At 37.8% G+C, this 23,383-nt stretch overlaps 1 protein-coding gene across 4 annotated transcripts in view; it reads left to right on the top strand.

Moving 5' to 3' along the window:
- Positions 1–3,380: 3,380 nt before the first annotated feature.
- IL7 (interleukin 7) overlaps positions 3,381–23,383 on the top strand; it is an 83,154-nt gene continuing 63,151 nt past the window's right edge. For all 4 annotated transcript variants that reach the window (XM_072604942.1, XM_072604944.1, XM_072604941.1 and 1 more), the window contains exon 1: positions 3,381–3,616. In XM_072604942.1, coding sequence (XP_072461043.1) covers positions 3,550–3,616 — 67 coding nt within the window. In that variant the 5' untranslated portion in view covers positions 3,381–3,549. The remainder of the gene's footprint in view (positions 3,617–23,383) is intronic.

Here is a 23,383-nt window from a genome sequence, read left to right as displayed (position 1 = left end):
ATAACATGATTCTGAGATCCTTCACCATACTCTTTACCTTCCTCAGTCTCCTTCCCAACTCAATATCCTTTCTAAAATTTGGTAGCCCAAATTACAGGCAATATTCCAGATGTGGTCTGATCAAGGCAGAGAAGACCATCGCTTCCCCAGCTCTGGTTACTCTGCTTCTCCAAATGCAGCTTAAGATCACAGGGAATTTCTTGGTTGCTTTATTTAACACAATGTTGACTCATGATGAAGTTCACTAAAAACCCCATGTTTTTCAGACAAATTGCTGTCCAGCCAAAACTCTCTTATCTTATACTTGGGAAATTTGCTTTTTTGAACCCCAGTGTAAAACTTTATATTTATCTTTATTAAATTTTATCTTATCCAGAATGATCTAATAGTCTCACCTGTCAAAATATTTTTGCATCCTGAATCTGTGAACCAATGAGTTAAGCTATTTCTCCTAGCCTTGTGTCATCTGTAAACATGATAAATGTTACATCTATGACCTTATACAAGTCATTGATAAAAAAAATATTAAGTAGTATAGGATCAAGAAGGGATCTGTGGGGTACTCCTCTGAAGACATTCTGCTAACATGATATCAAACCATTATTGACTACTTTCTGCATCTGCTCAGTCTAAAATCTATCTAATCCTACTATCTAATCCTCATCTCTGTGTTTTCCACAGCCTGCCAATCAATCTATATTGATTAAATGCCAGCTATATTCCAAGCACTATTGTTGTTGTTTTTTAAATGGAGCCTGGCATAGCATGTTTTTACTGGAGTAATGCTGGCTCTTTTTAGTCACTGCTCTCTTTTCCAAATGTTGCTAACACTTCCTTTAATGATATACATTCTATAATATCCAGGCACTGAAGTCAAATTCACCTGCATCATTTCTCTTCACAAAGTTTGCAAGATTCTATTTTCTTTTTTATGTTTGAAATTTGCCCTTATCCATTTTTTTTGCTTTTTTTTTACTTCTTCAGTTCTTTATGATCTTTCAATAGTTCAGCAATCATATGTGCTGGTTCTCTCAGTAAAGCAGGCAAATTTAAATCTAGTTAGGCAGTTTCTTGCTCTCTCCTTATTTATCTTGGGGATCAACTTTCTAAAATATTTTTTCTATTTTCCATTGTAAAGATTACTCTTTCATAGAAAAAACTGAAGAAAATGAGTTGAATAGTTTCACTTTCTCTACCATCCAATGTCACTGTCCCATCTACATCAGTACTAGTCTTTTCTGAACCTATTTTCCCAAATACAGCTTTAAAAAATATTGTTTTGTTATCCTTAGTTTCCTGTACTAGTCTTGGTTCATTCTGAGCTGTAGGAACCCAGACAATATTTTTACAGGATCATTCTACTCTATTGTATTTATTCTCTGCTTCCATATCTTTTACATGTCTTTTTAAGGCAAATCAGCTATGGGTGAGAAACACTTCCTATAATGTTTGAGTTTTTTGTTATCTTGGTTCATTGTATTGAACCGCCCTTCATTCCCACCCTCTACCCCACCCTCCCAATCAACACATATATCTTTCTAATTCCTTGCTATAGAGGATGGTACTCTGGGAAGGGAGAAGGATATGTGGATTTGGATATGTAGGTAAAACAAAAACAAAAGATATCCTTTATTTTAAAGTAAGTTGGCTGGTGAGTTTCTTACACATTCACATCACTTCCCTTTTGTTCATTCATTGAAGTTTCTGTTTTCAGTTCATTCTAGCCAGTTTCTCATCCCCTTTAGCCTCACTTGTTCTGTAGAACTGGAGTCAGACATATTGTCAATCCCAAAATGTATTCCCAAAATGTTGGATGAATCTCAAACTCATCTGTATCACAAACTTGACTGACCCCCAAATTTCCCATAATTTCCATCCCAGCAACCAATTTCTCTCTCAAAATAAAATTTACCCAGATTGGTTCCTCCACCTTTTAAAGTATGAAATTACCATTAAGACAACTCAAGAAATTATTAGCTGTCCTGTTTTTGACAGTGAAAGAGCTAGAGTCTATGCCTAGGTAATTGAAACCTTTCTCCCCTCAAGCCCCACTACCATCTCATGTTTCTGTGACAGTGTTGGGATCTGTTTTTTCAAATTCCTCATCTTTTTCCTCTTTCTGTCCAGGAAGGCTGTAATAAACTCATTAAAATATCACTTTCCTCCCTTCCCTATTGATCTTATTTCAAATGCTACCCCACTTTGGCTCTTCAAGGCCTTGACAGAAAAATATCTTAATATATGGTACCATTCTCCCTTGCCCCTAAGTTTCACCTATCCCGTTTCTTTTGAATAAGGCATATACTTAAGATACCAAGTTGCAGAGATGATTATGAAATCAAATTTGCCTCTTGAATTTGTCTAAATACATTGAATTCAACTGCTAGATGAGGAAATTGAGACTGTTGCTTTTACCTGAATCCCACAACTAATATGTAGCTAGAATCATGATACATATAGCCTAACGCCATATCCAGAGTTCTTTCTACTACCATCATACTGGGTTACTAAGTATTTAGAAATCTGACCTTCTGCCCCACATCAATCCACAAGCTCTTAGTAAGTGCCTGCCATGAGCCCAGGACTGTCCTAAGTGCTGAGTATGTAAAGAATAAAGCAATCCCTACTCACAAGAAGCTTTAAAACTCAAAAAAAAAAAAAAAATTAATGACCATCTCACTGATTCAAGTTCATTCGCAAAAATTTCTCTTTAAGAGAGTTGCCTCTGTTCATTTTATTGCGGACTAAGATTCTTAAACCAAAGATACCCCCGTGTTCTGGCTGAGCCAGAAGTCCCTTTGAGGCACTGGAACTATTAGTGGATACACGTACAGAACTCAGCATGTACAGTGATATAGTTTAAGGGTGGAGAAGAGAATGTAACCAGTTTCAGTCACGCAATCCTACTCAACCTTCCCTTTTTACTGGACAGCTTGGGAATTGCCAAAGCATCAGCCGCACACTGGTGAAGTGGGTGTCTCTACCACTCGGGATCCCCACCCTTGCATGCTGTACTAACAGTTTCCTTGGTCCCAGGAAAACCAGATGCCCTAAGTCCATAGCCTCCTAGTATGTAGCTCAGGGAGAGAGGTCATCTGGGAAGACTGACCCCGCTCGCTCTGATTCACCACGGGGCCATCGCTTTCCAGTGCCAACAATTTCGCCCGGACTTAGGCGCTTGGAAAGTCGCCAGAAGCACTCGGGCCACGCGAGTTAAGCCTCTTGATGTAAGGGGAAAGAAGAGGGTGTGACAGATAAGGGAGCGGGTCGGAAGGAAGGCGTCCCGGGGATGAACCCGAAGTTTGCTCCCTCAGAACAAGCCCCAAAGTAGAAACTGAAAGTAGACCGCTGACCAGGCACACGGAAGTCATGGAAAAAGCAAGCGAAGCCCGCAGCCCGCTGGTGGCGTGCACCGCCCCCCGGGATGGATGAAGCGACGGGCGCGGCGTGGGTGAGACGAGCCAGCTGGAGGGCCCGCGTGGCCCCGCGCACACTCCCGTGAACCTCGGCGGAGGAGGCGGAGGCGGAGGCCGGCAGCCACCATGGGCCATGAGACTCTGCTGCCGCCAACATGACCGCTGCCCGCTGCTGCAGCGCACGCAGACCATGTTCCATGGTAAGCGTGACAGGTGGGGGCTCCGCGCCACCCCGACTTTCTTTTGCAGCCCCTCCTTGCACTTTGCGCTCTCGGACAGCCCGGGCGGGCGTGCGCGCGGGCGAGGTGCAGCCGTCTCTCGCACCTGGGGCCGCTCCTCCCCCGGCGGGCAGCACAGGGCAGCTGCGCCCTGCGGCAGCGGGGAGCGGTGCCCTCCGGCCCGGAGAACCCCGCCGGGCGCCCCCGCCCCCTCGGTCGGGTCTCGGGCTCAGCCGGCAGCCCCTAGCCCGCTCCCGACACCGAAGCGGACCGCTGTCCTGACCCCCGCGCCCGTGCCTGCTTACTTTCTTACTGGCACCCGACGCGCCGGCGGGCTGCCGCGGTTCTCCGACTGCTCCTCCGCAGAAATGAAAGCACCGCTGCCCTAGGCGCCCTTTTAAACCCCACTGTGGCAGGCACTGGAAAATCCCGGGTTTTTCCCCTAATGGAATTGTGATTTTCGTGCTTAGGGCTGTACTTGGCTCGTGCTGCCCGGAACCCAGCCACGAGGTTTGCAGTGCGGGCAGAATCAGGCAGAGTTCTGGTTTCTCTATCGGTCTTTCTACTTCGAGACGGAGTTAGGCATGAATGAAATGGGGAGTTTTACACCCCTGAAAGCTAGCACGGATTGAAGAGGTAAGAGGAGGAGGCCGGATAAAACTAGCAAGGAAAGAGTCCCGGCTGGCTAGTTTCTATTGACAGCTGTTATGGACAGTACAAAGGGCCAACAGGTTTATGGCACCCAAAGGAGAAAGGGCAGGGGGTGGAAGGAAGGTGATATAGCACTGCAGAGAGGGGATGGAATAGTTCAAGTACCAGCTCCTTCAAAGGAGAGGGTGAAGGAAATAGAATGCAGGCATGGATCAATCTCATTTCCTGGCTAGTCCTTTAGGTCAAAGGTGCTCCCCCTTGAGCTTCCAAACTGTGTGGATTAAAAGGGCAACATTTCACTGGATGGGAGAGAAAGAAAAGTGAGAAAAGGTAGGTCTAATGTTTGGGGGCTGCAGAAAGCTCTTGAGTAGCCATAAAAAAAAAAAAAAAAAAAAAAAAAAAAAGGAAGAGTGTGTGTGATGAAGTTAACCCGAAATATGAATCCTAGAGGGAGTTTTTTTTCCCACTGAGATTAGAAAATCATCATAACCTCAATTCTCAGCCTTTTCTCCAAATCTCCAATAAGAGTTTTGCTGACTGACCCCCAAATCCATTTGTGGCTTTGACTCAGTTGTAAAATAGGAGGAGAAGAAGTTAAATACATGCTGTCATTGTGAAATACTGTATATGGATTAAAAAAAAAAACAACTTGCTAAGAAAAGTTAATATCCTATGCCCAATCAGGGGGATAATGATAGAAATAAACGAGTTTCAATATTATTTTGCCCTGCCCTTATCACTTAGGATAGTTTGCAACTTAAAATTTCTTGTTTTCTAATGCAGGGGAGGAAATAATTTGAAGATATGGTGATGTGATACAAAAAAAAAAAAGATAGGGAAGGAACTGGAAAAAATGACTGGGACACTGAAACTGGAAGGGCCACAGGGAACTGGAAAGGATGACGGGATAGAGCTGTTCTCATAGTAGCACACAAAACACTATCTCCCACAGTAACTTGGACAGTTTTATTTGGGGTGGGAAGATAAAAAAGAGTATTTCATGGAATGCTAGAATTGTATAAATGGGAAGGATCTCCCTCATTGTACCCATACTCACCTATTACAGACTTTTGTCAAAGCACCGAAAAATATTATTTGAAAAATATTTATAAAATTTTGATTACTAAAAGCAAATGTAATAAGAAATATGCAAGCTAATCTAGGACATACTTCCCTAATACTAGGGTAGATAGATACTAACTAGAATCAAGATATTTTGTTGGGTTTGTTGAGAATCTTGTTGTTTTCTCTTTCTCCTTTTTCTTTTTTTTTTTTCTTGTTAAGATGGAAAAAGTGATATAATCAAGTTTTTAATATAGTAGAAGCAACATGCAGTTAGAAGTACTTAAGAGTATACTTTCTTTTTTCTTGAAGCCAGTACCAGCTTGAATGACTTACCAAGCTTACCAACACACCCGTCTCCCCTCTGCAAATCCTTCATTGTTGTATTTCATTTTGCCACTTAATTAACTGAATTAATGTCACGGATGAATGATACAACAAGTAAAATGAAAAGGAGGCTAGGGAGTGTATGGAGTCAGACTTGAGATCACTGTTCTCTTCATTTGATTCTTGATCTCTCTAACTTAGTCACACAAGGAGTAGGTAGGACTTAGCTAGACCCTTCCTAGTGCATATCACTGTCTAAATGTCTATGGCTTAATCTCCTTTAATGAACTTCACCTTTAGAATGCTGAATCATTGGTGTAGGAATTTTAGTCAAGAGTTCTGATATTGGAGTCAGAGTCCTCAGGTTCAAATACCAGCTGTGATACAACCTGTTGGGAAAGTCATTTCATCTTTCTAGGCCTCTGTTTTCTCAGCAGTAGAAGAATGGCGGCATTCGACTAGATGGCCTCTGAGGTTTTGTTGACTTCACACCCGTAGCCCCAAGATTCTTTTTTCCTTTGTTGTATATGACTACAGTATATGAATCTTCTGGATGCTAATGCCAAACATAGAAAGTAAAGTTTGGAAAGAAAACAATTGTTTGATCTAATTATGGCTATACATTCACAGTAATATGGCATGAAAGCAAATAGAAATGAAAAAGGAAACGAGGATGTGTCTCATTTATGAGCAGTGTGTTCAAGAGATCCCAGCGTTGTATATAAACACTACAGTAGGCTTATGAGGAGTGAATGAATGGCTTTTGATTAAGGAAACTACATTGAAAGACATTCACAAAAGAAATTAGTCCTGGTGAGCACATGATGGACTTTTAGCACATAGGTTCCATGGACTATTCAGAGTAGCCATTTATAATTTCAAATTCCAAAATCACAAATCTGGAGAGTTTTCTATTTGGTCAGTTCTGGGCATGTTATGACCCTTGAACTAGGAAAAACAAAAAATGTTCTCCTTGCAGAGGGATAGAGTAAACGTAGAGAATGTGTTTCATAATATGTTTTGAAACAAAGAGTTCCTAATAAAACACCAATAAGTAGTTAAAGGGGGAGGTTAGCAGATGGGAAACATCATCAACTATGGGGCAACCATGGCTAGAATATTAGAGCATCTGAAGGGCACCACAACTTAGTAGATAGGGTCCTGGAACTGAAGTCAGAAAGACTTGGGTTCCAATTCCACCTCACACAATACACTTAGAAGCTATGTAACCTGGGCAAGTCATTTAACTCCTGTGTGCCACAGTTGCCTTATCTATGTAAAGTGAGAAGACTGGACTCAATACCTTCTAAGGTTCTTCCAGTGCTAAATCAGTAATCCAGTGATCCCTTTTAGCTCTGAGTCTTATGATGATTGACACATCAGAGAAGTTAGAAATTAGGAAAAATAAAGATGTAATTTTTTTCATCCAAATTCACAGACCCCTGAAACCTATATATGGACCCATTGGGAATCCATGGATCTCAGATTAAAAAGCCTTGCTCCAGGAATTCTGGGTATTTACTTAGCCCCCCAGAGCATTTACCATGTATACAATACAATTAAACCCTTAATTCGTTAAGGTCTTTTTTCCCTGTATTTATTCCATATGTGTTTGCTTTCATGACCCACTGCCCAAAAACACCAAAACTAGTTTTCTTCTTGAGGACAGGACCCAGCTTTTTAGAGTTCTTTAAAAAAATTCAACTGTTCTCCAATCATAATGCTAATAGACTTTGTCAATAAATCCATGTTGCTTGATTATTGATGGAGTATATTTGGGACCAGTGAGCATCAGGAGAAGAAAGAAAGAAAGAAAGAATTCTTGTTATCATGTGAAAAAGATAGCTCTCCCTCCATGCAGAAATTATCATTATACCATAGAATGTTAGGACTGGAAGAGACAAAAGTCATCATCTTGTCCAAGCCCTAGAGAGGCAGCATGGTACAATACAACATAGTACAAGCCAAGCCCTAGGGAGGCAGAGAATGGTAGTTCAAATCCTGTCTCTCTCACTTACTACTTGTGTTACCCTTCCATAGTTTCCCAAAGTGCGTGATACCTCCACCTGTTAGGTGGAACAATTCAAAGGGACAGTTACCTCAGGTGCAGTTGAAGGGCATTGAACAAAATAAGAGGGTGGTGGAAGCATTAAGGAAAGAAAGACAGAGAAGAACATTTTGAAAAAACATTCGTACACGTTTCATTTGTTGTATAATGGAGTTAAAGTTGTAATGATTCCATTAGTTTCCAAATAAACTCACAAAATGCAAGTTATAATTTATCAGTCTGCCAACACTTCTTAACAAACAAGTGTTGACAGGAGAGCAAGAGCACATTGTAGGAAAGTCCAACATGCAGTGGCACGAATATGTGCCATAATGACTTGTTTGCAATACAATACTATATTGTTATATATTGCAATATTGCAGTCATCAAAATTTCAATGCAGGAAAAAACTCACAAATTTACAACATATTATTAAATTTAAGATGGGTCACTTTAAAATGTATTATGTATTTTTTGAAATGATGAAAGTTTTTTTAGTATTTTCTTTTTTTATTTATTTATTTTATTTATTTTCAGCATTCTGCAATCACTACCATATAACTTAGATTTTTTTCCCCTTCCTTCCTCCTACATCCCCCCTCCCTCCCCAAGATGGCATCCAATTTTACCTAGGTTCTACACAGACATTTCTGCTAAATACATTTTCACCATAGTCATGTTATGTGTAAGAATTAAAATGAATGGGAGAAATAATATAACAAACCAAAATGTAATACAAAAGAAAATGATCTGCTACATTCTGCAATTGAATTCCATAGTTCTTTCTCTGGAGTGGAAGGCATTTTGCCTTAAAAGACCATTGGGAACTTTTTAAGTCCTTGCATTGCAATGAAGTTCCAAGTCTACCAGAAAAAAATCTTGTACACTGTGGTTGATGCTGTGCACAAAGTTCTTCTGGTTCTGCTCCTTTCACTCAGCATCAGATCGTATAAGTCTTTCCAGGTCTCTTTGAAATCTGCCTGTTCATCGTTTCTTATAGCACAATAGTATTCCATTACATTCCTATACCACAACTTGTTCAGCCGTTCCCCAGTTGATGGGCATCCTTTTGATTTCCAGTTTTTGGCCACCACAAAGAGTGCTGCTATAAATATTTTTGTACATATGGGACCATTTCCCATTTTTATGATCTCTTGGGAATATAGTCCTAGAAGTGATATTGCTGAGTCAGAGGGAATGCATATTTTTGTAGCCCTTTGGGCATAGTTCCAAATTGCTCTCCATAATGGTTGGATCAACTCACAGCTCCACCAAAAATGAATTAGCATTCCATCTCTCCCACATCCTCTCCGATGTTTATCATCTTCCTGTTCTGTCATGTTTGGCAATCTGATAGGTGTGATGTGGTACCTCAAAGTTGTTTTGATTTGCATCTCTCTAATCAATAGTGATTTAGAGCATTTTCTCATATAACTGTAGATATCTTTAATTTCTTCCTCTTAAATCTGCCTGTTCATATCCTTTGACCATTTATTAATTGGAGAATGACTTGTATTTTTGTAGATTTGACTCAGTTCTCTATATATTCTAGAAATGAGGCCTTTGTCACAGACACTAGCTGCAAAAATTCTTTCCCAGTTTTCTGCATCCCTCCAAATCTTGGTTGTATTGGGTTGGGTTGTGCAAAAACTTTTCAGTTTAATGTAATCAAAATTATCCATCTTTCATTTCATAATGCTTTCTATCTCTTCTTTAGTCAAAAATTCTTCCCTTCTCCATAAATCTGATAAGTACACTATTCCTTGCTCCACCAATTTGTCCATAGTATCACTCTTTATACCTAGATTGTGTACTCATTTGAACTTTATTCTTGTGTATGGTGTCAGGCATTGGGCTATGCCTAGTTTCCACTACACTGTTAATGATGCAAATTTTTAAAATTTATTTATTTATTTTAAGTTTTCAACATTCATTTCCACAAAATTTTGAGTTCCAAATTTTCTCCCCATCTCTCTCCTCCCCCCATCCCAAAATGGTGAGCATTCCAATTACCCCTACCACCAATCTGCCCTCCCTTCTAATATCTCTTCCTTCCCTTGTCCTTATCTTCTCTTTTGTCCGGTAGGGCAATGTAAATTTCTATACCCCATTACCTGTATTTCTTATTTCCCAGTTGTATGCAAGAATAGTACTCAACAGATTTTCTTTAAACTTTGATTTCCAACCTTTTCCCTCCTCCGACCCCACCCATCTCCATTGAGAAGGCTATATATGTGAAGTTTTGCAAATGACTTCCATAATAGTCATGTTGTGTAAGACTGACTGTATTTCCCTCTGTCCTATCTTGCCCCCCCATTTCTTTCATTCTCTTTTGACCTTGTCCCTTCCCAAGAGTATTGACTTCTAATTGCTTCATCCTCCCATTGCTCTCCCTTCCATTATCTCCCTCCCCACTTATCCCTTTCTCCCCCACATTCCTGTATTGTAAGATATCAAAATGAGTGTGCATTTTATTCCTTCCTTGAGCCAAATGTGAGGAGAGTAAGCTTCACATTTTCCCTTTCACCTCCCCCCTTTTTCCCTCCATTGAAGTCTTTTTCTTGCTTCTTTTATGAGATAATTTGCCCCATTCCATTTCTCCCTTTCTCCTCCCAATACATTACTCTCTTAATCCTTAATTTTATTTTTTTAGATATGGTCCCTTCCTATTCAACTCAACCTGTGCTCTGTGTGTGTGTGTGCACACGTGTGTGTGTGTGTGTGTGTGTGTGCATAATCCCACCAACTACCCAGATACTGAAAAAAGTTTCAAGAGTTACAAATATTGTCTTTCCACGTAGGAATGTAAACAGTTCAAATTTAAGTAAGACCCTTATGATTTCTCTTCCCTATTTACCTTTCATGCTTCTCTTGATTCTTGTGTTTGAAAGTCAGATTTTCTTTTCAGCTCTGGTCTTTTCATCAAGAATGCTTGTAAGTCCTCTATTTCATTGAAAGACCATTTTTTCCCCTGAAGTATTATGCTCAGTTTTGCTGGGTAGGTGATTCTTGGTTTTAGTCCTAGTTCCTTTGACTTCTGGAATATTATATCCCACACCTTCTGATCCCTTAATGTAGAAGCTGCTAGATCTTATGTTATCCTGATTGTATTTCTGCAATACTCAAATTGTTTCTTTCTAGCTGCTTGCAGTATTTTCTCCTTGACCTGGGAACTCTGGAATTTGGCCACAATGTTCCTAGGAGATTCTCTTTTTGGCTCTCTTTCAGGAGGTGATCAGTGGATTCTTTCAATATTTATTTTGCCTTCTGGTTCTAGAATATCAGGGCAGTTTTCCTTGATAATATTATGAAAGATGATGTCTAGGACATTTTTTGGACCATGGCTTTCAGGTAGTCTGATAATTTTTAAATTGTCTCTCCTGGATCTATTTTCCAGGTTAGTTGTTTTTCCAGTGAGATATTTCACATTATCTTCCATTTTTTCATTCTTTTGGTTTTGTGATTTTTTGGTTTCTCATAAAGTCCATCTCATAAAGCCTCCATCTGTTCCATTCTAATTCTGAAAGAACTATTTTCTTCAGTGAGCTTTTGAACCTCCTTTTCCATTTGGCTAATTCTGCTTTTAAAACATTCTTCTCATTGGGTTTTTGAATTTGCCAATTGAGTTAGCCTATTTTTTAAAGGTGTTATTTTCTTCAGCATTTTTCGGGGTTTCCTTTAGCAAGTTGTTGACCTGCTTTTCATGATTTTCTTGTTTTTCTCTCATTTCTCTTCCCAATTTTTCCTCTGCCTCTCTTACTTGATTTTCAAAATCCTTTTTGAGTTCTTCCATGGCCTAAGACCACTGAATATTTATTTTCGATGTTTGGAATACAGAAACCTTGACTTTCATGTCTTTCCCTGATGTTAAGCATTATTCTTCCTCATCTGATAGGATGGGAGAAGATATCTGTTCATCAAGAAAGTAACCTTCTATAGTCTTATTTTTTTCTCCCTTTTTTGGGCATTTTCCCAACCAGTTACTTGACTTTTGGGTCCTTGGTCAAGAGTAGGGTATACTCTGGGGATCTGTAAGATCTCAGTTCCTCCAAGGTGGCCCAGTCAAGCCTGTACACTGGACTGGGAGCAAGAAGAAACTTTTATGCCCAGAATCTGCGACTAATAGAGTTTCCTCTCCATAACTACCTCTCCTCCAGTTCTGCCAAGCCAGCACTGGGGGCTGAGATTCAGATCAGCTTCTCAGTTGCCCCAGGAGCTTTAGGTGGGGGCAGGGCCACCACACAGGATTGAGGTACAGATCAGATGCTCAATTCTCCCAGAGGCTTTACGATGAGGCCTTCAGCAATGGATGTGGGCTGCTGCCTGCCTTGGGAGCCCCCTGCCCACTGCTGCCTCTGCTGCTGCTGCCTGAGGCTGGAGTTATGGGGATACCCTGCTCCCTTCTCGGCCAGCTGAAAAAACTCTTTTACTGACCTTTGGAGCCTATGGGTTTGAGGATCTGTGCTGCTGTTGGGGATTCTGTCCCCGAAGCCTGCTCGGTCCTGTTCCTCCCAGTGTCACACAGCCAAGGCCAGGCTGGGCTCCACTCTGCATCCATTGTGACAGACCTTTCGTGTCGGCCTTTCAGGTCATCCTGGGCTAGAAATCTCCTCCACTCCATTGTTCTATGGCTTCTGCTGCTCTAGAATTTGTTGAGAGTCTTTCTTTACAGGTATTTTATGGACTGTGGGGGAAGAACTAGTGTTTGTTTGTCTTTCTGCTCTGCCATCTTGACTCCCGATGCAAATTTTTTTTAACAAATTGTTAAGGAGTTAAAGAAAATAGATTTCCAGGGCACAGCTGAATAAAATTTTTTTAAAAGAGGCAGTTGGCCAAAGAAGTTTGGGAACTTCCGCCTTAGACAACACATTTACAAGTCATTTAGCCTCTCCTATTATGTTTCCTCATTTTTAAAATGACAAAGTTGAAGTAAATGCCCTCTGAGGGTCCTCCCTACTATAAATCTATGTTTCCTGCATTTTGCAGATGAGGAAACTGAGGCTTCAAGAGGGGAAAGGATGTATTCAAGTTCATACAAGTAACTAATGTCAGAGTAGGACTAGAACATTTGTTTCCTAATTCCCAGTTTAGTAGTTTTATTTCCACATGTCTCTATAGAGTTTCTTCCATGCTATATGACTGTGCATAAGTTGTCATGGCCATTACTAATCATAAAATGGACAGGTTTTTATGGCAGGAAGTGGTAAACTAAGGCCTGAGATACAAAGGACCCATCATCTCTTTCTGTATAGCCCACTGGCTGAGAATAATTTTTGTACTTTTAAGTACACTTATTTTTTTTAAAAGTGTAAAAATTATTCTTAGCTTACTGGCAGACTATACCTTGCAAATTACAAATTTTAAGGACTATGACCTACTGTCTTCATGGTTGTGAGCCCAGCAATGTCACCAAACACGATGACTAATGGAAAAATGCTGTTGATGTTTGATTTCAGTTTTTATATTTTCAGAATTATAGTCACAATTTTTTTTTGAAAGTTTCATGATCCTGTGGGAGAGGGCCATGAAAGGAACTAATTCAATCAATTCTGTTTATTTCAGCAAGCATATATTAAGAGCCTACTATGTGTAAGACTTTATGCTAGGGACTATCTGTGCAAAACAAATGAAAAATAGCCTATGCCCTCAAAGAGCACACATTTTATTTGGGGCATATAATATTTACAAAGATAAGGAAATACAAAATAATTTGAAAGGGAGAGGGTACTTTTAATGTTGATTTATTCATAAGGAAGCCAGTGACAGCAGTCAATGATGAACTTATTTATGATTTTTAAGTGAATTCTCTCCTGTATAGAAGATGACAAGAACTCCCTGTAGCATCCTGGTAGATTAGAAGCCAATATCACTTAGGAATCCCACTTTCGTTTTCAGGAGTTGTAAGAAAACTTTGCATCTGAATGCACATTGTCTTACCCTGGATGATCCTGGAGAGTAGAGGTAGTTCTACAGTCAATTCTTATCCATCCTTCAAGGTCAGAAAAATGACCAGAAACCCTTTAGTTTATAGCCAGAAACTACTTCTGACTCCTAGGAAAGATGCACAACAATCTCCCTTGTCTGCTCATGTGTTTTAGTACACCTCTTGGGGAATAACTGAGAATTCTCAATTGGGTTTTTTACTACCTAAAGTAAAGTGGTGTGTTTTAACTTTAAGGCAGCTAGGTGGTACAGTGGATTGAATGATGGGACTGAAGTCAGGAAGATTCATCTTCATGAGTTCAAATGCAGTCTCCTAGCTATGTGACCCTGGCAAGTCACTTAACCCTGTTTGCCTCAGTTTCCTCATCTGTGAAATGAGTTGGAGAAAGAAATAGAAAACCACTTCAGTATCTTTATCAAGAAAACCCCAAAGGGGTCATGAAGGCAGGATTAAAAAATGACCAAAGAACGACTACTATGTAGTGACCTTAATGTTTTGCTCTGTTAAGGATAAAGGGATAGGGGGGAGTATTGGAGAGAGAGGAGGAGGCAGGATGTCAAGCAGCAGAAAGCAAGAACTTACAAGCCTGGAAAGTCTGCCTAATGTTCTCCATTATGGTAATTTGCCAGCCTGGAGAAATAGCCCTGCCATATTTTGCTAAGAGTCAGGGTATTAATGTGAAGGTTCTAGAAAATCTACCCAACCACATTGTAGGAGTTCCTTTCAATTTCACTGACAGCTAAATATTCAGTAACAGTCTGTATAAGAAGCTGAATGGTATCCTGGAACAAGCACCAAATTTGGTGACAGAGGACCAAAGCTCAAATCATACCTTTGCCACTTGAAATCTGTGTGACCTTGGACACTTAACTTCTCAGGGCCTCAGTTTCTTCGTCTGCTAGACAACATTCAAGGTCTTTCCTATTATCAGTCCTTATTGTCTAGTGTCATTCCTAAGGTTGGAACAAAGGTGCAAAGGGTTTATCAGTTTGATCAGGTAGAGTCTTACCATGGAAAGAAAACTGGCTTTGGAGTTACAGGACCTGGTTTCAAATTCTGGCTCTGCTAACTCTAAATATATACCTATGTGACCTTAACACCTCTAAACCTCACTTTCTCAATCTGTAAAATGAAGAGTTAGACTAAGTACCCTCTAAGATATCATCTGACCTTAAGTCTAAGATCAGAGGCAGCATTGTTTAATGGAAAGAGAATGGGATCTGGAGTGAGCAAAAAGGCCTAGATTCAAACTCCTTTGAGAAACATACAATGTGACCTTAGACAAGTCACTTAACCTCTATTGTAAAATAAAGGAGACTTCCAGATCTACATCTAATGATCCTATAAAGCTAGGTCCTTTCTAGCTCTACATCTGTGGTTTTATGGTCCAAAAGCTATTAAGGCACAATGGCCCTCACAATTAGTGACTCATGGTTGGGGCTCTGCCCATTTCATTCATTTACACAGCAAAATTAAGATTTTTTCAGTGCTTTGAATTAAGCAATGGGAGAAAATATAAATAAGACATGGTTTCTGCCTTCAAGGACCCTAATTAGACTGATAAGACATAAAGAGAGATAAATAGTTCATTTTGGTTAAACTGTAGAGAACTTGAGAAATAGTATGATGTAAGGCTAAAATATATGTTAGAGCCAAACTTCGGAAAGTCTTGGCTATCATTATCTATCAATTTAGACCTTACATAAATCATTAAAATCTTTTTATCATTATCATTAAAAGTTTTTGAAAAGTAGAATAATGTGATCAGACGTGGGCATGATACTCATAAAAGTAAAATAAAACAAAACAAGTTATTTAACCTCAGAAGTCCAGTTACCTTTCAAAGAATTGTATCATATAGAAGTGATCAATTTGTTTGTTAACCACTAATATGGCAGGTCTTAAGTAAATTAATTCCAGAAATGTCAAGGTATAAGGTTGAAAGATTAGATTCCCATGCTCCCAACTCATCCATCCTGCTTAATTGTTCTTAAGCTGAAAAAAAAAATAGAAATACCCAATTTGTAGTAGCATGACACTAAATTAATCTGGGAGCACTTCTAATCATGTAATAATGTTCTAGAAGGGAATACAAGGAAAACATGTTATATTGTCATGTGTTTGAGAAGCTGTACCAATACTTTTATTAGTTAATAATTAATCCCCTGGGGTTGCATGAATGTCAACATACTACAGAAAAGGATAACTTATAAAGTGTCATGGGTAGGATTCATGCTGGATAGATGTTCATTGATGTGACTTGAAAAGGCTGCAAAATCTTCCTTCTCTATCCTTTTCTCCTTCTTCCTCTTCAAACTACTTCCCACTCTCCTGTGGCATCATACCCTGAACCAGGCACACTGAATATAGTGTTTCAGATGATAGTATTTCTTTCTACTTGTTACTTTTGTGGCTGGAAGTACAACCTCCTTCAAATGGAGTGGTAAGTTGGAAGGAAATAAAAGTTGCCAAACACACAGCTGAGGGGATGAATAAGTACTAATAACCCACAAAATTTACAAAGTGATTTTTTTTCTAGCAATTCTGAGAGATCCATAAGTAATTATTATTATCTCTATGTTATAAGTCAGGAACCTGGGGAAGAGAGAAGTTGGATGACTTGCCTACCTCCACACAGATGGAAGAATAGTACAAGGGAAAGGTTACTGGATTTGGAATCAGATGACCCGATTCAAATAACACCTCTACCACTTACTGGACAAGTCACTTTACCTGTCTGGGACTCAAGTTTTCTCATCTACAAAATGAAGATGTTAGGTTATATATAAATAGATTACATATAATCTTTGTAATATATTGTTGCAATCCTTTAGCTAGCATTTTATTTAGGATTATTGCATCTATATTCATTAATGAAATTCGTCTATGTTTTGGTTTTTTTTTGTTTTTACTCTTCCTGGTTTAGGAATCATGATCATATTTGTTTCATAAAAGGAATTTGGTATAATCCCCTCTTTACTTTTATTCCTAGTAATTTATTTAATATTGGAATTAGTTGATCTTTAAGTGTTTGATAGAATTCACTTGGAAATCCATCTGATCCTGGTGCTTTTCTCTTAGAAAGTTCGTTTATAGTTTGTTCAGTTTGTTTTTTCTAAACTAGGTGTATTTAGATATTGTATTTTCATTTCTTCTAATATAGGCAGTTTGTATTTTTGCAAATATTCTTCCATTTCACTTAAATTGTTAAATTTATTGGCATGCAATTGGATAAAATAACTCTTTACAATTGCTTTAATTTCATCTTCATTAGTAGTACATATTCACCCTTTTTCATGTTTGATACCAGTGATTTGGTTTTCTTCTCTCTTTTTTTTAATCAAAGTAACCAGTTGGTTATTTTATTTGGTTTTTTTCCTCAGTAAACCAACTCTTATTTTTATTTAACTCAATGATTTTTTTACTCACGATTTTATTAATTTCATTTTTAATTTTTAGAATTTCCGATTTAGTTGTTTAATTGGGGGTTTTTAATTTGTCCTTTTTAAATTGCATACCCAATTCATTAGTCTGTTTTTTCTCTATTTAATTGATGTAAGCATTTTGAGATATAAATTTCCCTCTAATCACTGCTTTTTCTCTTTCCCATAGATTTTGATATGCTATCTCATTATTGTCCTTCTCTTTAATGAAATTGTTGATTGTTTACGTGATTTGTTCCTTAAAGCCACTCTTTCTTTAAGATGAGGTTGTTTAATCTCCTATTAGTTTTCAATCTATGTTTCCTTGATCCTTTATTAAATATAATTCTTACTACATTATGACCTGAAAAGGATACCTTTGATATTTCTGCTTTTAACTATAAAATTTTTGTATACTAATATATGGTCAATCTTGTAAAGGTACCATGAACTGCTGAAAAAAGATGCATTCCTTTTTGTTTCCATTCAGTTTTCTCCAGATATTTATCATCTCTAGTTTATCTAATTCACTTCCTTAACTTCTTTCTTATTTATTGTTTTATTAGATTCATCCATTTCTGAAAAAGGGAAGATTAAATTCCCTTAATGTTATAGCACTTCTATTTATTTCCACCCATAATTTAGTTAACTTTGAAATATTTGGTGGTGCATATAGTTTAAGTATTGATATTGTTTCCTTATCTATGGTACCTTTTATCAAAATGAAGTTACCCTGTTTATCTCTTTTAGTTAATTCTATTTTAGCCATGACTTTGTCTGAGATCCAAATTACTACCCTTGCCTTTATTACATCAGCTGAAGTAAAATAAATTCTACTCCAACCGTCCATTTTAACTCTGTATCTCTCATTCTTAAATGTGTTTCTTATAAACAACATATTGTTGGATTCTGATTTTTAATCCATTCTATTGTCCATTTCCATTTTGTGAGTGAATTCATCCCATTTACATTCAAATTCATAATTACTATTTGTGAATTTCCCTCCATCTTACTTTTACTCACTATTTTCCTTCTCAGTCTCTCTTTTTTCTCTATCCCTATTACCTTCTCTTTTTCCCTTACCCTCTTATTCCTTATTTTACCCACCTCTCTAAAAGTCCCACCCTTATCTTCTCCCCCACCTTCTTAACCTTAATCTATATACCCTTCTAAAAGTCTCTTCCCCACCCTGTCCCTCAGTTTTCTCACCTCTCTACATGTTCAGTGACTTCTAAGCCCCTTTGGATTACACTCTGTTTCCTCTTCAGCCCAGATGAGAGTAAGGTTTCTAAGGTTACTAGATCTCCACCCCTATCTGTTTCCTCTGTATTAGTTCTTCCTTCCATACCCTGTTTTTATAAGATAATTGCTCCTTTTTACTTTTTCCTACACAGTTTTATTTTTTAGAATTGCCCCATCATACACAACTAGACTCCAAACTTTCTTTCAAACTACTTTAGTGATGATAACAGTTTCAAGAATACTGATAACATTTTCATATATCATAAGTAAACAGTTTGATCTTTATCAGTGCCTTATAATTAGTCTTTAATGATTTCTTTATATTTCTTCTAGATTTTTTATATTGAATTTTTCATTGAGTTTTGGTCTGTTTGTTACAAATACCTGAATGTCCTTCAGTTCATCAGATGTCCATTTTTTTTTTCCATTCAGGATTATACTCAGCTTTGCTGGGTAAGTTATTCTTGGATGTAACCCCAGCTCCTTTGCTTTCTAAATATAATGTTCCAACACATACAGTCTTTTAGTGTGGAAGCTGCTAGGACTTATGAAATCCTGACTGGTTTCCCACGGTATTTAAATGTGTTTTTTTTTCTTTTTGCTTACAGTAACTTCTCTTTGACCTGGAAATTATGAAACTTGGTTATATGTTTTCTTCCTGGAATCTCTTTCAGGTAGTGAATAGTAGATTTTTTTCTATTTCACCTTCTTGTTCTAGAACTCCAGGGCAATTTGCCTTAATAATTTCTATAATATTATGTCCAAATTCTTTTTTTTAATCATAACTTTCAGGTAATCTGACAATGCTTATATTGTCTCTCTTTGATTTGTTCTCCAGATCAGTCGTGTTTCTAATGAGATGGTTCAGATTCTCTTCTATTTTTTCTAGTTTTATTATTTTTTTTTGTTGTCTTATGGCATCATTCAGTTACGCTTGTTCAACTCTGGTTTTTAAGGAGTTAGTTTCTTCTTTAAGACTTTGTATCTCTTTTTCCAATTGGTTAACTTTTTTTCATAATTTTCTTGTACTGCTTTTATTTGATTTTTCAATTCCTTTTTAAGTTCTTCTAATAGTTCTTTTTGGGATAGGCATGTTTTGTTTGTTGGGTTGTTTTTTTTTTTTTATTTTACTCTCTTCTGAATGTGAAACCAGATTTTCTTTTAACACCAAAGTAGCTCTCTGTGGTCAGGTTCTTTTTCCTTTGCTCACTCATTTTTATTTATTTTATTGTATTTGTAGCAGCTGACTATTCTCATCATTAAGTTTTAATTCCCAGTTGTGGGTAATGTTGCCCTAGATTTCAGATCCTCCTTACTGTTTTTTTCTGAATTATTTCTGGGGGCTCAGCCTCAGGAATTCCTCTCCTCCTCCTTTAAACCAAAGTTATGACCCCCAGCCATGTTGTCCTGAAAATGTTCATGCTTCTGTAGTACTGCACTCACCAGGCTCCCTCCTGCCCACCCACAATCACATCTGGTCAACACTGCCAGGCCTGACTTCCAGAAACTGGGTGGGAGGGAGGGCAGCCCTTCAGTCTTCCCCCAGTCTTCTACTGTTCCCTAGATGAAAAGTTTGTGAGGTAAAATTTCTTGAGGTGAAAGTTCCTGAGGTAAAATTTCTTGAGGCTGTGAGTGAGGTGAAAGTTGAGTTGAAATTTCTTGAGGTCTAGTCTGCTTCTCTCAGGGACCACTCACTGTTTGTTAATTCAGTGGTGTTGGTTTAGGGGTGTTGTTTACACTTCCTTCAGGCCATCCTCACCCTCTGGAATCTTCTCTGAGGTCCTCTCAAGTTGTCTTAGGAGGACAGTTATTTTACCCTTTTATTTTTGCTGGTCTGTGTTCATTTCATTGTGATTTTCTCTCTGTTTGTAGAGGAAATCTGGAGAGTCTGGAAATTTCTGGCCTACTTTGCCATCTTCCCAGAATGCCTCTTAGATTACATGATTTCTGAGGTACTCTCCAGCTCAAGATCTATCACCCCATGAATATATTTCAGTCAGTGTAACTCAGAATTTCATACTAGCTTACATACAATGCCAGCTGTATGAGCAGACAGAGTAGGAGGTTTGAGAAAGAACCTGTGCCCCTCCCCCAAACCTCCCCAATAGCATATTTGAAATTATGCAGTTAATATGTCATTCCTTTTTTTTAACTATTGCTCCCTATTAAAATGGAAATAGTAACACCGTTATCACATTTCTACTTCTGCATAAATTGGTTTATTAGGACCTTTCTTACAGGTTAGCCAGCTAGGCACAAATTTTAAGAGAGCTGAATAGGGAAGGAACAATATGGCAGTAGGTACCTGTTCTCTAGGGAATTTGGAAGGTTGCAGAGGCAGACTGTAGCAAAATTATCATTCTTATCACTGTTCTCATATCAGATTTTATGAACAGTGTTTTCATTTGCTGCCACCTAACAAATATTCATAATCTTTAAAATAAATGGAATGAAAAGATTTCAATATATAGAGACTTTAAGCAGGAGCTCAAAATCAGTGAGCCAACAAAAGAGAGAGAATGGATGTAAATTCCAATGTTTTTTTTTTATTCACCTTCAAAGTGCATGTATTTTATCTACCTTTGCAATAGTCCAGAGACTGTTGAATATATGTAAAAAGAATAATCTCAGGCTCTTTATTTGAGTCTTATAAAAATGATAAAAATTAAATAATCTTAAAAATAAGGATATAATTACAAAGTGCCTTCCAAGTACTAGCTAGTTAAGAATATGTTTGCTGTATATAAAACATTCATAGCTTTTTATCACAAAAATCTGTAAACATTTGCAAGAGTATAATAGAGGAGGAGAAAGGAGGGTATCCCAAATAGAGTATACCAGGTACTTTTTATAGATTCATTAGTTATTGAACAGTGCATCTAGATGGCACAGTGGATAGAGTATCAGCCCTGGAGCTGGAAGGACCTGAGTTCAAATCTGGCGTCAGACACTTACTATCTTTGTGACCCTGGACAAGTCACTTTTGCCTGAGTTTCTTCATCTGTAATATGAGCTGGAGAAGGAAATGTCAAAACACACCAATACCTTTGCCAAGAAAACCTCAAATGGGGTCATGGAGAGTCAGACATGACTGAAGCAACAACAAAAATTATTGAATAAGCCACCCCAATTTTATTGGTTTTACAAAGCTTTCATTCAGTTCCACATTCATTTATGTCATGCAAATATATAAAATAGATCCAAGTACCGTGAAAATACGACAATCTTTTAATATCTGGAAATACTGTTCTCTATTTGAAACATACCATCCACAAAATAACGTCAGAAATAATCAGTACAAAGCATGGCTTTTTTTTCAGAGAAAGAGTTTGAGTCCATTATGCTTCTACCTAGCCATAATCCATATCATCTCTTTAATAGAACTAGGTATGGTTCCCAAGGTAAAAAGGGAGCCAGACCAAAACATCATTTATGCATTATTTGGTGTACATGGATGTCAAAGACATCAAGTTATATGGCAACACACACACACACACACACACACACACACACACACACCTGTCCTACATCCTATGGATTTTTTTTCCCCCAAAGATTTCAAAATACCATTTTGATTTAGTAAGTATAAAATTCTAATATGTGCCCATGAAAGACAGACTGAAGGCTTCAAGATTAAATTTTGAGGCCAAATGGATAAAAGTATTACTTAGCAATACCTTGGTCTCCTCCAGTCAAGATATATCAAACAGAAATTTACAGTTGGGCAACTGAAAAAAATCATGACTTTCTGGCCAATATAGGTATAGATTTCAAAGTTCATTGGGAAGAACATATTTACAAAAAAATAACACATGTGTAACAACAGCATTAATTTACACATTTGGAACAGTAAAATCAGTCATAACAGATTTGAAAAAAAATCTTGTTTTTGTATTCTGAACCAAAAACCTGCACAATATTGATGAAACATAGGGTACATCACCCAAGTCAGCTATTTGTGCAAAGGCCAAAACTTCACCAAAATAGGAGGAAGAATATTTATAGTTATTCTCACAGCACACAATAAACAGGTCAGAAGCCTACAGCAACACATTTGCAGCAAGCAGATATCAACTCATCAAGCAATACTAAAGGTTTACAAAAGGCATAAGAAACTGAATTTTTCAAATGTACTCAAAACTAGTTTACCTCTGAGTGGAATCTACTAAACATCTAAGATCCCAGAATGGAATCACAGTGCCCTCTGAGATGATTTCCAAATTAACTCAAACAACAATATATTGACAAAGTTATCAAAAATGGCTAACTTTTGTGAGGTTGTTTACAGAAACACAAGTGTTTTAAAATAGTTATCAAGGATCAGGTGATTGCCCCCAGAAATCCCAGAAAGGTTGTCCTTAATAAGCCCAGACTTATTAATCAATAAAAATTATATAAGGGATCAATAGAAATTGTGCAGTATATCATAGAAATTTATTAATTACCAAATACCTAGCAAGACCTGGCTGGTAAAAATTATGCCTTAGAAACTCACTGTCTTGCATGGGCTGACAGTTGAAAAATCACCACATTCATCACAAGTATAGAAATTAAGGTGAAGAATATTGTTGCCCCAGTAGAAGGATGAACTTGATAAGAGAGTTATCCACAAATTAAATGTGCTACCTTATGAGATAATGAGCTGAATTTTACTAGAGTGCTCAGACAAAGAATAGATGATACTTTGGTAGAATTTTTGTAAATAAAATTCGTATTTCATACAGTAAAGACTGTACTAGATGACTTATAAGAAGGCTCTTTTAAATATTAGTCAATATCCCCAAGATCTAGCAACATAATTTGTCCAAGGTTCTGCTCTACAGAGCTCAACTCTAATAGGAAAAGATATAAGCTTAAGTCTTGCCCTGTTCAAAAGATGAGAATGAATGATGGGGATTAGACTTTCAGTAAGCCCAGAAGGCCACAAGGTTAGTTATGCATTCCCACATTTTAATGGGAAACTATATATGCTTTGAAAGGAAACGATAAGCAGTATCACCCCCAAGGTAGTTGTAAAACAATCAGACAAGTTGATTTTTTTTGTTACCAGTACT

Source organism: Notamacropus eugenii, chromosome 4 (genome assembly GCF_028372415.1).
Source record: "Notamacropus eugenii isolate mMacEug1 chromosome 4, mMacEug1.pri_v2, whole genome shotgun sequence".
Taxonomy (NCBI): Eukaryota; Metazoa; Chordata; class Mammalia; order Diprotodontia; family Macropodidae; genus Notamacropus; species Notamacropus eugenii.
The sequence above is the reverse complement of the archived record's forward strand: the minus strand, read 5'-3'. Positions and strand labels throughout refer to the sequence as shown.